The 16,856-nt window shown below is 38.6% G+C and overlaps 1 protein-coding gene across 1 annotated transcript; it reads right to left on the bottom strand.

The window, feature by feature from the left end:
• Positions 1 to 466: 466 nt before the first annotated feature.
• On the bottom strand, positions 467 to 14,621 carry LOC126165682 (translocating chain-associated membrane protein 1). The gene is made up of 7 exons (XM_049920340.1): positions 14,341 to 14,621; positions 13,683 to 13,984; positions 11,687 to 11,902; positions 11,491 to 11,600; positions 11,261 to 11,408; positions 5,349 to 5,509; positions 467 to 1,777 (listed from the first exon to the last, which is right to left on the bottom strand). Exons 1-7 carry the CDS (start codon positions 14,467 to 14,469, stop codon positions 1,683 to 1,685), a joined length of 1,161 nt encoding a protein of 386 aa, XP_049776297.1. The 5' UTR covers positions 14,470 to 14,621; the 3' UTR covers positions 467 to 1,682.
• Positions 14,622 to 16,856: the final 2,235 nt, after the last annotated feature.

Here is a 16,856-nt window from a genome sequence, read left to right as displayed (position 1 = left end):
TCACATTTGAAAGTCAGAGCCATGAAAAACTTATTAATTATTTGAATCATCATTAATTATGATACACTCATTTGGCATATTGTTGGGTCTCACCAAGTAGTGATGGTTATATTCTCCTGCTGACCGAGTAATTTCACATTTACTAATTACTGTTACTATGTCAGTGCTGGCTAAGTACTAGTATTACCCAGGGTTTTTTTTTTTTTTTTTTTTTTTTTTTTTTTTTTTTTTTTTTTTTTACTATTACACTTGTTGAACCAATACCATTCTAATCTACTGAATTTTGTTAAATGTGGTAGGTTTTCACAGGCTGCTACATACTGGACCCATCAATGTTAAATGTGTCTCATATAAAGCATTGAGCTTAGCAATGTCATTTAAAATGTGATAATAGGATGGTCAAGAACAAAATATTTCATTCTGAATTTTATTAACAGTCATTATGATGGTTAAAAGTCATAACCAATTTGTTCACACAGTAGCATCTTTATTCAGCTTGTCATGAGAGCCTGAATCTGTATAGATACAATGAAACTATAATCAATAAAACAGAATTTTTAAGACATGTTCACAACATGAAACATTATTGCACCATTGCCATATAAAGACAATTTTCAGATATGTATCTCGCAATTCCATTCACACCAATGAAGACAACATTAAATAGAAACCATTCATGAAAAATTTCATTTAAAAGCAGTAAAAAGGCTATCAATATCAGGAATCTAACATACATGCAATTCATAAAAACACAACGATATTACATTACTTTAGCTCGAACACGGGAGCTTCACTAACCCTGCTAGTGTTCTACATTTGCTTCAGTTCATTTCCAATGAAAAATCTACTATAATGTCACAGTCCACAGTTGCAGTATATGAACTATATAATAGCTCATAAAAACATTTAAACATGATATTGCGGGGAGAGAGCAAAAGGAACTACACCCAGCTATGCCTCAGCATTTCATTACATTTGATAACAAAAGCATTACTGTTACTTTCTATAGTTGACAATGTAGCTAGTAAGACACAGAATCCAGAGATCTGAGCATGAAGCATTAACATCAAAATTTCATTAATATGTTTTTAATTTTTTTTTCAACTTTTGAGATAAATCTATCTGAAAATGTAGCAACCACAAAAACAATTTTGTCCAAAAACCTATATAGTGAACAGTTAGATGTGTCATATAAAAGCAAGCTCCTTGAATTCCAAACAAAACAATTTTCACACACATGCTTAGAGTTATGTTCCATGTGTTCTTTAAAGATATATCTTGCACTTAATGAATTCATATTCAATTCAGTTTTCACTGCTAATGAACAAGTTTAATGATGATCACAATCAACCAGGTCTCTTATGCTCCTCCAGCAAATATACATAGCCACTGACAGAAAAGTAAACTGATTACAACAGAAAAAAGTGAAAAGGCAGTGACTTCATTCTGAATGAAAAGGAGTGAAAGACATACAGCATCTGTAACAGTGAAGGACTGCCTTTGCTTGAATCCATGGAAATAACTGAGCTCTTTTTTTTTTGACCTGTTAACTTTCACAAACTGTGCAATCTCTCACTGACAACCAAATGAAGACGTATGATGGTATGGAAATGTGTGCAAACTTCTGCTATCAACAAGATGGAATGTGATGTTCATGATTTATCTCTACCACGGTGTCTGTATCATTTGGACTTCACTGCAGTAGCTCTGGATCGTAGTGACTTCTTAGTATTTTGATCCACTTCTGGCAGTTCATCATCTTCCTCTTTGCGTTTGTCTGTAAACAATGAATGAAATGTTAAAAGATCTTCCTTACTTGTTTCAAAATGTTCAATATAAATGAATACGAAAAACAAAAATAAAATGAGACAGGAATAAAGCTACAAACTATGCCTAAGCCTTATGGATGTAAGTTTTAAGATAACAATATATGTGCTGTCACAATGTAGCGTGCTCTCACTCCACATTCATAAAATAACTGCATTTTTCTATCTTCAATGGTTTCAGATTTAGGAGCAAAATGCTCTGAACATGGAAGTACACAAATCTATTTTTTACTCCTTTTAGGGTTTGGTACCTCAATCCATAATAGAACTCTTCTATCACTTTTTGGTCTGTCCGTGTGTCAAAAACCCTTTTTCTCATGAATGGGAAGGGATAACACATTTACGTCACACATTAAGATCTCCATTCCCCTGCATGAGTAAAAATTTGACATTTCTAAGTCAATGCAATAAAAAATACAGTCATTTATTTCACATATACTCACCGATCCACTCATTAAAACCTATGGACTATTTCCCATTGATCTAGAATTGTGAAATTTGGCAAAAAGCAAGATTTCACAGTATAAGAAAGGGGGAAAATGCTAGAACTGTTAATCTGTAATTATATTAAAAGGATTTCTTATTGTCATCTGTTATCTGACTATCTGTATGTTCATCTGTTAAGACCTCTTTTTCTCAGAAACGGGATGACACATCCCTGTAAGCAGCTATACCATCATTAGCAGGACATCTTGGAAAGATACTATGTAATCTAACTATTTTGGGCACTTAATATTAATTTATCCAGATAAATGGTAGTTGAGCTCCATGGCTGAGTACTGAATTATTTATTTGGAACAGTATTTTTCTGAAGCAGGGCTGATATTACATCTGTGTTTCCTGAGAACTTTCTCCACAAAGGAACATAATTGGCCAAACTCTGTACTAAATTATGAATTTAATAATTCTTACTAATACAATATTCTAAAGTTATCTAATTTATTAAATATGTGTACAATTGTATATCAAATATTATGAAACATGACTTCACAAAAGATACAAACACCACAGCATCGTTAAACGGTTCCCATCCTGCATATCAAAAGAAATTTGCACTTTTACAAAAGACCCTGTGCCAGTGAGGAAGTATATTAAATGGAATTCTGAAAGTCCAGTTTATAACACTGAAATCTATCATTGTGTTTGTCTGCCATTCAACACCAACTCTTATGAGATCAGTAGCAATTTATCCTTTTCACTTATGTTATACTGAAATGAAAGTTGTACGATCACAACCAACACATTAATACCTACCATGATGGCAAATAAAAAGTCTAAGACACATGCAAATCACTATTGAAGAAATAAAACAATGTAACATGTTTTTCTGATTTTCTGGATTCCAATTGGTTAGCATACTTGATTCAGCACACTTGGTGAATGACCAATTGACCAATTCTTTACAATGAAAACAAAGCTGTAAGAAACCTACACTAGCCAAATAAGGTAAGTGAGAGTTTAAATTCTACACAACCGGGAAAGGACAAGACATTGTGTAAATGAAGTGTGAGAACTTCCACGAGGTTGCTGTTTTCTATAGGGAGGTTGCAACGCCAGCAAAATGCCAGAAGACCTGTGTAAGACTGGTGGTGGTGCTGTGGTTGGTAGCTATCAGTTGACCTCAAAAATAAGTTCTTAGTTTCAAATGAGCAATGATTTTGTTTCTGATGAAAAGACCGCCTTGTGGAGCACTGTCAATTTTCTTGACTCAAGAACTGCTTTGTCACATTGAGCTATAAGAACAAGCAAGAACAGTGTGCCATGGCTGCATGTGCTTACACATTCATGCAGCATATAAACTCAGGGTCAGTGATGCTATATTGGTTCTTCAATAACAAAATAGTATTTAGAACATCATAGTTGTCATCATGCTGTCATTGTATACTTTTGGAAGGATACAGCTGCAGAAATAGTTTCTGAAATAAGTCTGTTAATAAGACAACATACAAAGTTTTTCATGCGCAAGTGAGGAGGAAGGAAAGAAGGCTAGATTTAAAATGTTATAGTTGAAAGAAGCATTTAACAAGATATGGTTTAGGGACACAGCAAAAAACCTAAAACAAGATGGGCTGATAGGAAATTGAGCCCTGCTCCTCCTGTAAAAGGATTCTTTGTCTTGAGAACTTTACCATCTCACCCAATAGGGATAGAGGAGTAGTAGTGAAAACATGAAATATTTCAGCATGTACGGCATGTTATCAAAATTTAACAGGATTTTTTTTTTTTTAATTTTGTGGGCTTTAAACATCCCATTTTTAATTTTTTATCCTGTTGTTAAACATATTCCTGATGCATGTTTGTATTTTCAAATGTTTTGAATTTTCAGCTTATTATTGACAGTCGAAAATGTTACATGTGTTTTCAAGTGCTCAGTGAATTTTTACTTGAGAAAAAGATGGATCAAAGAAATGTATTAAATTTTGCTAGAAAAATGGAATAAAGTGCAGCACCACATTAAAAATGTTGACTGTGCTTTTGGTGACTCTACTATGAATAAAACAAGAATTTACAAGTGGTGTACACACTTCAAAGAGGTCGAGAAAACATTAAAAACTACAACTGTCCTGGATGCCCTAGCACATCAATTTATTACTGCAGACAATGCGAAAGTAGTAAAGAAAATGGTTCTCAAAAAACGACCGAATTATCATCAGGGAGGTAGCTGATGATGTCGGCATATCGTCTGTCTCAGGCCAATCAAATATTTTGCACATTTTGGGCATGAAAGCATGTTGCAGCCAAGTTTTTCTGAAGTTGTTGAATTTTGACCAAACACAATGTTGTGAAGACACCCCCACAGGAATTGCTGAATGAAGTCAACAATGATCCAAAACTTCTAAAGAAGGTTATAACAGGTGACAAAACCTGTGTATTCGAGTATGATATTGAAATTAAGGCCCATCTGTATAAATGGAAACTACCTAAAGAACCAAGAGCGAAAGAAATTTGAGAAGTTTGATCAAATGTGAAGATTCTTCTCACTGTTTTCTTTGATTACAATGGAATAGTGCATCATGAATTCCTGCCTTAGGGTCGTACAGTCAATGTGGAATACTACCAGGAAGTTACGCACTGCTTGTGTGAAGCAATCTGAATAAAATGGAGAGAGCCGTGGCAGAAGCACTTGTGGAAATTGCATCACGATAATGCTCCTGTTCACAGTTCAATGCTTGTTTGTGATTTTTTGGCAGAAAACAAAACCGTTGTTGCCTCAGGCACTGTATTCACCAGACATGGCCTAGTGCCACTTCCTTCAATTGCCAAGGCTGAAGAGAACCATGAAAGGACATTGTTTTGCCCAAAACAGAATCACTGAAGGAGCTGAACACCATAATGAAAAGTGAGTCAGAGGTGCTTCCAAGAATGGATGAAGTGCTGGTGCAAGTGCATTATATCCAAAGAGGACTATTCTGAAGGGCAATAAAGTTGACACTAATGATGAATAAATAAAGATTCTTGATGAAAAACAAAAACTCCTGTCACGTTTTGATCATACATGCCAAAGAATTGGTTGTAACTTACGCTCTTCCTTCTTCTTCTTGCTGGCAGCTCGCTTGTCCTGCTTGGGTTTTCGTGCAGGGGCCTGCAGTGCAGCCTGTTCTCGCAGCTTCTTCAGCTGCTGTGTGATGAAGTTCCACATCAGCCAGGCCTGTAGCGTGCAAACTGCTACCAATGCTGCTATCCTGTTAACACAGAAAGACATCCAAAATGAATATCTACTAGCCATTACAAGGAGCATCATTTTAACACTGCCAAACTATATTTTTATGATATATAAACACACAAATAATTAATATGGCTTGCTACACTGAGAAAGCAATGGAAAAAAGAAAACAATGAAGAGGCTTACAGTAAAAGTGCTGCCTATATCTGCAAAACGAGTGGGTAAAGTATCTTAACCACCTAATTGATTGTTGTAATATTATGAGGAGGAAAGTTGCTACTCACCATATAGTGGAGATGCTGAGTCGCCGATAGCCACAACAAAAACACTCTTAATTATAGCTTTCGGCCGTTAAGGCCTTCGTCAACAAAACACACACACACACACACACACACACACACACACACACACACACACACACACACACACACACCCTCTCTCTCTCTCTCTCTCTCTCTCTCTAAAATGACTGCAGTCTCAGGCAACTGAAATAAAACTGGATGAAGAGACATGTTTCCAAGGAGGAACACCATTCCTTCTTACTGCATTTAATTATGTGGCAAGTCTTTGCCCAGAGCCAGTTTAAGGTGTTGAGGACAGTCTCTGCAGGATGTACCATGAGAAATTGGGAGGGCCTTTCAATAGCCTTAAATAGCTGTTGCAGTGTCTTTGGTTCACCATGGTAGTGGCCTCCTATGCAGGGAGCCTGTAGAAAGGGGGATATCAGTTACAGCAGCACTGGTGATTGCATCAGAAAAGTCTCCAACAACCTCATCAATGCATTGTATCAGCCCAACACACCAATTGCTCTGTCAGGCGGTGACAAGGAAGTGCCAGGTCACCGGAAAATAATAACTGTCATGAAGATAATCATATAGTGACCATTGTAATGAAGTGTCAAGATTGGGGAAAAGATTGTAATGTTGATAACCAAAAAAGTTTCATGGGCAGTACGAAAGGGTATCAGACAAAGATCTGAAAGATATTGGTCAATTGGAAGGCCTCTTCCAGGAAATACAGTATGCCTGCACAGTATGTTATATGCACTGAAATCCTCAACAGAAAGGAGGGGGTAGGGGATAGAGAAAGACAGAATCCATGGTAACCTCTAAGAGTTGGAGAACAGTCATCAGTGAAATATGCTTTTCTTGGAGAGCAACACAATCACAGAGCCAGATACATTTGTTGTTGTTGTTGTTGTTGTTTGTGTTTATAGGTGACTAATATGAATTGCAGTTCCACTTAATTATTTTGTTGTGGGTGATCTGGTTAGGTGTAAAGATGCCCACCCCAGGTTCACTGTCTGTTATCTGTGGCAGTGGAACAGCATTGATGAATAGGGCTTTGGGCGGTGATGACGGGGAGGGGAGGGGCTGGGCGACTTGGCACCTCCTCAATCACCAGAGTAGCCTCCTGCTGTGATTTCTTCTTTTTTTTTTCAAACTATTTTAGAGGATGGGGTCTCTTGGGAGGACTTTTCTGCTGTGGGGATAGTAAATGAAGAGGGGACAGTCCCAGAAACCACCACCAGCAGTTCCTTCAGCCACTGGCTGGTTCTGGGTTACTGATCTGCAGATTTCTTGCAAGAAAGTTTCATACCATGAGCCCATCACCAATAGATTACAAAAGAGGAAGCTGTTTCTTCAGCCAGATGTGATGGTCCCAGAAGACAGAGCTGCCGGAACTGCAAGAGAGGAAAGCCTACTTCCCCTATGGGCTCATTTACATGTGACTACCAGGGGTCTATGTTGAGGGAAAGCAGAGAGTAAATACTCGAGGTACTGCTGATGGCCTATCACAACTCTGGCAAAAGTCAATGCCACTGATACAGGATACAAGTGATTGTACCTTTCCGAAGCTTCAGAATGTGAGAGATTATCAGAGACCTCAAGGTTGTGGTAGTAGGATCAGGTAGGGCTGTCATCTATGCAACAAACAGAAAGGTAATAGCCCACATGGCGTGTTTTCATGTAGCTGCCAAATACAATCTGCACAAATTAGGTCCTCTGTACAACTGGAAGACATATGCCCACAAACTGCTGGTATTTAAAGCACCACATTGGAGTGAGAAATATGACTTCACTTTACAATGATACACCATTGTTTTGATTTCTCAGGATGCGAACACCTTCAAAAGCAAGGATGACAACTCTTATCAACCTGGATGTCTGACAGGCCCTCAACATACATCAAATACAAAGTGGACCTCTCACATCTTCAAGTGTTTGCACAGTTCTTCAACCATATGCAGCATTAAGCCCTGGTGAAGAAAATGGAATACCGCACCACATTCAAGCTCCCATAGGGTATTACAGTAACAGGTATATCTTCCAAGTTTTTTTTTTTTTTTTTTTTTTTTTTTTTTTTTTTTTTTTTTTTTTTTTTTTTACACGAGGGCAACACTAGGGACTGGGTAGCATTCACTGTTTTGGCTTAAAACAGAACTTGTTCATAATTTACTGAGGGGGTTTCTCCAAATGAAGAGCAGGACTTTGTAAATCAACCACAGCGAGAGGGTGTCAGGATGCAGGAAACAAACTGTTGGGAGGGGGGGGGGGGGGGGGGGGAAGGGAGGCTGTGGCGACACTTGTTTGTCAAAGATTGAGGCCAGGACAATTATGTGAGCGAAGGACGAATTGCATGAATGGCTCCCTTCTGCGCAGTTCAGAGAGGCTGGTAGTGCAGGAAAAGATGCAGATGGCTCAGCTTGTGAAGAAGCCATTGAAACTGGAATATTGTGATCGGCTGCATGTTGTGCCACTGGGTGGTCAAATGTGTTATTGCCAATAATTTGGCAACAGCCTTTCATCCTGGTGGACAGCTGGTTAATAGGCATACACTCATAAAAAAATTGAGTTGTGTTAACAGCACAGTTGGTGTACAACATGGCTGCTTTCACAGGTGGCCCGGCCTCTGACTGAGAAGGAGGAGGAGGTAGGGGGGGAGATACGCATGTGACAGGACTGGCTTAGGAAGTTCTGGGTGGATTTATTGGGCAGGTATTGCACCGTTGTGTACCATAGGGATTTGGCACCTGTGGCAACGGGCTGGTAGTGGGAGCAGAATAGGGATGGACTGAGATGTTCTGTAGGTTGGGTATGTGAGGAACATCACTTCAAGAGGAAGGGTTGTTGGTAGGATGTCCCACACTTCAGGGCACGATAACAGATAAAGTCCTGATATGGCATATGGTTCACTTGTTCCAGTTGAAGGTGACATTTGGTGATTCGGAGGGAGAGGGGTTGCTCGTTTGTAGCTGATTTATGGTAGTGATGCTGGTGGTGGCAGCATTTAGGTTGTGTAAGGATATGGCATGGGAAATCTGTGGGTTAGGCCTGTGTGTGGGTGGAGGGGAGGTGGGGGAGGGGGTGGCAAGGGAGGGGGGGTAGGGGGTTAACACCTGTCTGTGAAGGCCTTCATGAGATGTTCAGCATACTTGTTTTCATTACTGCAGATACGTCTTGCATAGGTGGCTGGGCTCTATGAGGGGATTTTTTTGGTGTGGAAGGGAAGACCTGTTAAAATGCAGGTACTGTTGGTTGTTAGTGAGTTTAATGTGAATAGGGGTGGTGATGGGGCCACTGGAGTGGTGGACATCAGCATCCAAGAACTTGGCACGTTGGGCTGAGGAGGACCTGGGGAAGTGGATGGGAGAGGTGGTGTTGAGGTTGTGAAGCAATGAGGACATCATCACTGAACCTGAACTAAACTGGGCGTTGGGAGTTTTTGGAGGCTAAGAAGATTTCCTCTAGATGGCCCATAAACAGTTTGGCATAGGAGGGTGCTGTGGACTTGTTCGTATACCTTCCTTTCCAATGAAAAATAGTTGAGAGTCAGGATATAGCTGATAAGTTATATAAGGAGTGAGGTGGTGGGTTTGGAGTCTGAAGGACATTTGGAGAAATCGTGTTCAACAGTGGCAAAGATGATAAAGGCATCCTCCATGCAGACTAATATTGCGATGAGACACAGTGACTTCTTCACAGAAGGCCTCCGCTAACAGGCTGGCTTCGCCGTCTACAAGTGCTGCCACAGTGATCCCATCCCAGAAGCCCAGCATAACCTCCACCTGCCACCTTCTACTGAAATCCTTGGCCCTTCTCAGAGCTTCTCCCAAGTCCATTTCCCTTCTCACACCAACGACACCCCACACATCCATCATCTTCAACCTCCCCAAAATCCACACACCCAACAATCTTGGATGTCTCATTCTAGCTGGCTATAGTGCTCCGACTGAACCAATTTCTGATCTTGTTGACAACACCGCTGACCAACTGCACAAAACCTAGCATCCCACACTGACTCCACTTCCTTTACCGACTCTGTATACCTACCTACAGGTTACTGTTCATGTTACAAACCCCCCCCCCTACCCTCCCCCCCCCCCAAGCAACACCAAATCCCAGATGTCCATGGCCTTGCCACTGTCACATCTACCTCTCCCAATGTCCTCCAGACTCCAACAGAGGCCAGGCTGCCTTTAAAAGCAGCCATGTCATATATCAACTCTGCTGCAAACATCACTCCGCTTTGTCGGTATGACTGCCAACCAGCTGCCCACCACGATGAATGTCCACTGCCAACTGTTGCCAAGAACAAAGCTGACCATCCAGTAGCACAACAAGCAATTGGGCACAAGATGCCCAGTTTCAATGTTTGCTTCACACCCCCAGCCATCTGGATTCTTCCCCTGTCGCCCGCTTCTCTGAACTATGCAGACGGGAGTTAACCTTGCAACACTTACTTTGCTCCAATAATCATACTGTCCTCCACCTCTGGTAATACACTATCCTTACAGCATCCACTCAACAGTTTCCGCTTTGTCTGTCCTGTTCCCCACCCAATTCAATCCTCTATCACCTTCAGCATGTGGCGCTCTCCACTGGCTCCAAAAACCGTGTATCATATACCTAGCCTGTGTACTTGCCACCCCTCCATCCCACATTACTAGTTAGCAAACTGGCTGCCTCCCTTCAAGCCACTACACACCCCTTCCCTGCTGCCAGTCCCTCTTCCCCCTGGAGCCGCATTTTACTCTACCTCGAAAAAAGATCACTCTGGAAGCTAGAAAGTTTCCTTTCGTCTTATGTGCCTACCAATGACTCACCACTTCTGCTTTTCAGTGAGTGGTCTCCTTTAATACAAAAGCACAAGGCTTGAGCAGAATGTTGCTGTGGCTAGGAAGATGAGAGTGGGTGGAGTCTGACGTACGTATCATGGAGAGAGAAACTCATTTCACCTCTAGAAAGTTATGGCCTTGGTGGAGTAATGCACAGAGATTTTCAATGGCTGGGTGTGGGGGACAATGCTGCCAAGCCTTTAGGAAGCAGGAACTGTGTTAATCAGAGGATGAGTGATGGACCCTACCTGGAAGATTTGTTTCTGAATATAAGTTGTGCCGATTTAGTAGGAGAGAAAAGCCTTGGAGAGGTTTTTGATGTAGGTGTCAAGAGATTCGATGGTGAAGCAAATAGTCTCAAATATAAAATTCAACAGACTTATCCCAACTGCTTCAGATTCAAATATGTCAATAGCGTTCTAAACCACTATGTAAGTACAAAAATGAATTGAACATACAAACAAGAACAATAAATGATAATCAAATTTACTTTGCAATAAAATAAACAAAAAAAGCACAAAGCACTTACAGTAGACGTAATGTATTTACTGGTTTTCCAAATACCAACCATTTCTATCTATCTAACAGACATGAGCTCTTCACATCCCCAAGTACAAATCTTTAATATGTCTTACATTGTTTTATACTTGCCTAATCACAGGTATGTTGAAATTTCCTGTCGCAATATCGAGTCCTTGATTGTCACTGAGTGCCAGGCCATACCAGAAGGTCAGGACCGATAGAATTATGGAACCCAGTCTCACAATAACAAACATCACATTTGCAACCATGAAACCAACTGTAAGAATAATGGATGTGTTATTAAAATCCAACAAATTATATTAGTTACACAAAAGTTAACACTACAAAATAACAGTTACCTGTGTTGTCATTTTCACTTTTGTCAATGAAATGCAAGAGTTTGGCAGCATGTGACATGCCCTCAGAACTGTAATGTAGAACTAACAGACAAATTCCAACACGAGAGAAGCTGAAATCAACAACCGTGGTCATTAGAAATTAGACAGAAATCACACACAAATAAAAAAATAAATATTATTTCATTTAAAAACTTACTTTAGTAAGTATGCTGCAAGAATGTAAACAAGAGAAATGCTTGCCAGTCTAACACGGGCTGGCATATCTTCTCTTTTTGTTTTTTGCAGGTATAGCTCTGGAAAACAGTGGAGCCAGTAGGAAAGTTGTATAATGTAAAAAAACTTGAACATGAATACCATTGTGTTGTGTGGGTATCCATCCCACAGCAAGGATATGTTCATGAAATACTCCTCCCTACAAAAAACAGAAAAATTTTTCAGGTTAAAAAAAAAAAAAAAAAAAAATGGTAAGCCGTTCAAAGCAAATTAACCAATCTTTGAAACATCAGATCTTTAAACATGATCAAATGAAAAAAGTTTAGCTTGAGCACACATTTGTTCCATTTTGAGCATCTTCTGATACAACAGTAATGATGTGACACATATATTTTGCTAAATGGAGAAAATCAACTCACGTTTTTGAAATGTGAATCCATTATCTTACTTTTGGATTATTGGTGCTCCAGATTTGAGAATACAGTCAACATAGTGGTGCTAATACCTTGTTTATTCAACTTTATTTTATTTTCTGTACTTTGAGCAACATTTATATTGAATAATGTTCATTTCTGGCAATTTACCCACGAGGCTCGATTACAATACAGACTTCATAACACCACCGTCCCCAATAAGTTCATTTAAAATATATCCCACTGACAAATTCTATCTTGTCACATAACACCCATTTGTGACACAAAACAATGAAGCCTCTTCAAGTAACGTTGAGGTAGGCTTTCAGCAGTTCTCATTAGCTGGCATGATCTTGGGCTCCTCCCTGCCAGCTGATTCCAGAGACTCTCTGGATGTCTCTGAACAGTGTGGCATGCTTCACCTGCCTTCTCCTGTTTCCTGCATTCCACTGCACCATCAACTTTTTTTGAACATTGAATCTCAGAGCCATAGTTTAGCACGGTTAGAATGTCTTGTTCATAAAATATTTTATGTAATGTTTCACACCACCCTCCATATAATAATAAATGACATTATGAATAAATACTCCATTATATATTTAACACAACATTCCTCTCATCACTGCTAACAGTAATGAATACAAACTACTAAATTTTCCAACATGTCTGCAATGTAACAAATACACATAAGAAATTAACTGCGTTCAGTTAGTTACAACACATATATAACTAATGGCTAAAAGTTAATAAAGCAAGTGGTTTGGGAATAAGAGAAGCATATACACTCAATGACAAACATTAACCATATCACATCTTCCTCAAATGTGAACTGCCCAGAACAATGACAAGCAAATAGCCAGCTGATGGTAAAACCAAGTCCAAACAGATAATGCACACAGTTGGAACTGTATTATATTTAAGTTCTATGAGTGCCAAGCAAGAACTTTTCTTGCCGTGTTTTTTTTTACTTATAGCACTATGTTGTATCTCATAAATGATTACAGATTTGGTAGGGCAATCATTCATATTTAAAATGCCTGAAAGTATGTCAACAGTACTACATCATCAACATTTCCTCACGGAAAAATGCTTAGTTATATATATATATACTGCCACATCAAAGAAAAAGAATTTAAAATGATTAATATTTCAAATAAAATAAGCTCTCTTCTGTATCTACACTGACTAACTACTTCAATTACTTAACACACCTCAACAATTTGAGTTCTCTCTTTAACGCACCTCTTTTAGATTCACATTCTTAAGTCTACTGTGATTTCAAAACTGTAAAACAAGCTAATAAAGTCTGTTGAAAAATATGTTACAGACAAGTAAGATAGCTTCACTTTACTTTCTATCTGCAGGGTAATTACACAGTTCTCACCTTGGACATATAAAGTCTACAAAGGAATACGAAACACACAAGTGATGAATACAAAAGCAATTCAGAACACTTAAGAATAAATTGTACATTGAAGGGCAAATTGCATACCTACTGTTAACAAGTGTGTAACATTACAACAATTTTGGCTACAGACTACTAGATAGTAACTTGTCACTACTAACCTGAATATCACATCTCCACCCCACAGCACTGAGAGGAGATAGAATATTATTAATTGCCCTGACTCATTGAATTCCCTGTGTTTCACTTTCGACAGATGTAATTTACGGCTTATTTTGTCCAGTACATATTCTTGAATAATAGCATGCATTACAATGCAGATAAGGAAGTAAAAGAAAACAGCACACAAATCTTTCAAGCCATATGTATAATGCACCACAGGTATTTCACCAGGTGGGGTTTCGGTCTCCTGCGTTACATTATGATGAACAGCAATGAACATATATGCAAACGGTGATGTCACCTGTAACAAAGAAAGAAATAATTTTGGTGTTTCTTTTATGCATAAAATATATGACAACTGCATATCTCTTAAATAAATAAAAAAACATCGGCTTTTCATTGTGTTCCCAGGCTACAAAATAATTTAAATTGAGATACAACAGCGTAATTTCTTAACATTTGTTTACTGCAACATTCTTCATTGGTGCCTACTAGCTACATATGTACAGCGACTGTCAGAGTTTTTATGGACAAAAGTCAAAATATTTATGCCAACAACGCTTAATGTGTATAACAGTTCAATCAAAAGAGTGTAAAATGCTGATACCATACTGATCTACAACACAAGCAAGAACACTTTGAATCAGCACAACTTACCTGTATCATAAGACCAATAATGAACACCATTGCAACGCAAGATACAATATCTGCGTGATTCTGAATGAAAAATTCATGACTAAAGATTGGTGGATTTTTTGACGACGATTTTCTTGGTTTAAGTCCCATCTTCGAGTTTGCGTACCCAGTACTCGCAGCTGGTTAACAGCCAAACAGCTGTGCGAAGCGCACGTCCGGCAAAAGGAAGTAGCAGTCTGCCCCTGAACAGAAGCTGTGTGTTGTCCCCCCACACACCACGCAGCTTACGAGTTGTCAGCACCGGATGTTGTGTTGGCACTGCGGTAGATAAATGAGTGTCCCAGTTCACAATGTTACGGAGTTTGCGGGCTGCAATTCTGAAATTTATTTGTGCTGGCTAATATACAATTTAAGAAGATCAACAATGGTAAAGCACCTCAAAAGTTTTCAACACTATTGGTTTGTCAACGTGAGTGACGTATCGATAGTCGATGTAAAAAAAAAATCAGGATAATATTGTATCTATGATATTGTATGAATACCAAAACCCTCTGCCTATAACTATAAAATAGAAATACCATAAAATAGAAATACCTACTTTATGCTTATAAACAGAATTTACGATATCCGTAGTAATCATTCCACTAGCATTTTTGAATATTAAGGTACTGGGTTTATCGCGAAATCGTAACGATCAATTCACCCTGGCCGTCACGTCACGTCAAAATATTTGATAATGCTTTTCAAATGTTAACATTCACGCAGGCCGTCAACGTACCGTCATGTAACGTCACGTCAGGTGAAGATTTTCGAGAAAAAAGTTTTGACTGTGTTGCCGTCTGCTAACATAAGGAGGTAACCTATTTTTCCCGCAGCAGCTCGAGTTATGGTAGTGGACTTTGTACTTTCGTTTCTTCTTCATATTTACTTTATTACTATGCTTTGCTTTCGTCGGAAACTGCAAATGTTCCATGAAGACTTGGAACATTTTTTTCCATTGAGTATTCTACCACAATCAAGGACAGGTATCTGGAAACAAAAATTGTTTCGGTTTTGCATTAATAGAACAATGTTGATGCCCATACTGTACATAATAGTCACCTGTTAAAAATGCATGATTTAAGGCCCGCTAATAAGAGCAGTTTTCTCAACAATGAGAATCTCCAAACCTCTAGCAGACATTCACAGCATTTAAAATGGGCTAGAGTGTATCAGGCTAAAAACGTCAGTGAGAAATTTAACCTATTGCTGAATCAATTTGTTACTCATTTTGAAGCTGTATTACCTAAGAGAATTTCAAAAAGTACCAACCAGTGTGATTAAAAACAGCAATGGCTGAATAAGAGAATCGAAACACCTTCTAAAACAAAGAGAATATTTTATGTTTCACTCAGAAATTATAGCAAATCTCTCGAGAGGGAGCACTGCAAATTATACTGTGGCATATTAAAGAATGCAATTAAAAATCCAAGAGCATGTTTACTCAATCTAAAGTTGACAGTTCAAATAATAAAATACAAACTATTTGGAAGGTGGTCAGAAGGGAAACAGAAAAAATTTCAGAAAATACAGACAGTACAAAAGTGTGCCATCATGGAAGAATCGTAGATGAAGATGATATAGTTGTCAATATCTTAAACAACCATTTTTTGATAGTAATGGATCAAATTGGTTGTAAAGGGTCTTAGTTGAAGCCATGAAGCTTCTATAATAAGCAGTGCAGAACAAAATCAGTCAGATGTGTGTAACCTATATTACATCCAATGAGATTGTGACTGTACTAAGCGAAATGAAAATTAAAATTCCACTGGCATGGATTAATATATTCATCAAAATACTGTAGCACTGCTGCAAATTTGTCCTTAATGTTAGCTGTCACATATTTAATGAGTCTATAAATCAAGTTAAATATGTATTTGTTAAATCACTATTCAAAAAAGGTGATAAAGCTGAGATCTCCATCTACCTGCCAATTTCATTGCAATCATGTCTTTCGAAAATCCCATAGAAACTTATGTTCAAGAGAATCATAGATCATCTTAATAAACACAACACTTTTGATAAACATCAGTTTGGATTACAAAATGCCATTACAACTGAACATGCTATTTTCTCAAGTGTCAGCAAATCCATAACTAATAAAATGTCACCAGTTAGACTCCTTGTGATGTGTCTAAAGCATTGGACTTGTGTAGATGACAAAAGATACTCATGAAGGCTGAGCACTATGGCTTAAATGGTAAAGTAGGAATGGGTCTCGAGTCATATGTAGCTAACAGAAGTCAGAAGGCATCTGCCTGCCTGCTCCAACTGGATCACAGAGAAATATGGAGTACCACAAGGCTCGATACTTGGTTCCTTACTTTTCCTAATCTTTATTAATGATCTGCCATTGTGTACAACTCAAAAAGCACACTTCACCCTATTTGCAGACAAGTTAACAATTGTGATTGGCAAAGAACCCAACTGCAGTCTAGAGAACACTGTTACCACTACATTCAAAGAAGCTATAGACTGGTTCACTTCAAATGGTCCAT

This window comes from Schistocerca cancellata, chromosome 1, assembly GCF_023864275.1.
Source record: "Schistocerca cancellata isolate TAMUIC-IGC-003103 chromosome 1, iqSchCanc2.1, whole genome shotgun sequence".
NCBI lineage: Eukaryota > Metazoa > Arthropoda > Insecta > Orthoptera > Acrididae > Schistocerca > Schistocerca cancellata.
This window is presented reverse-complemented; position numbering and strand designations above follow the sequence as displayed.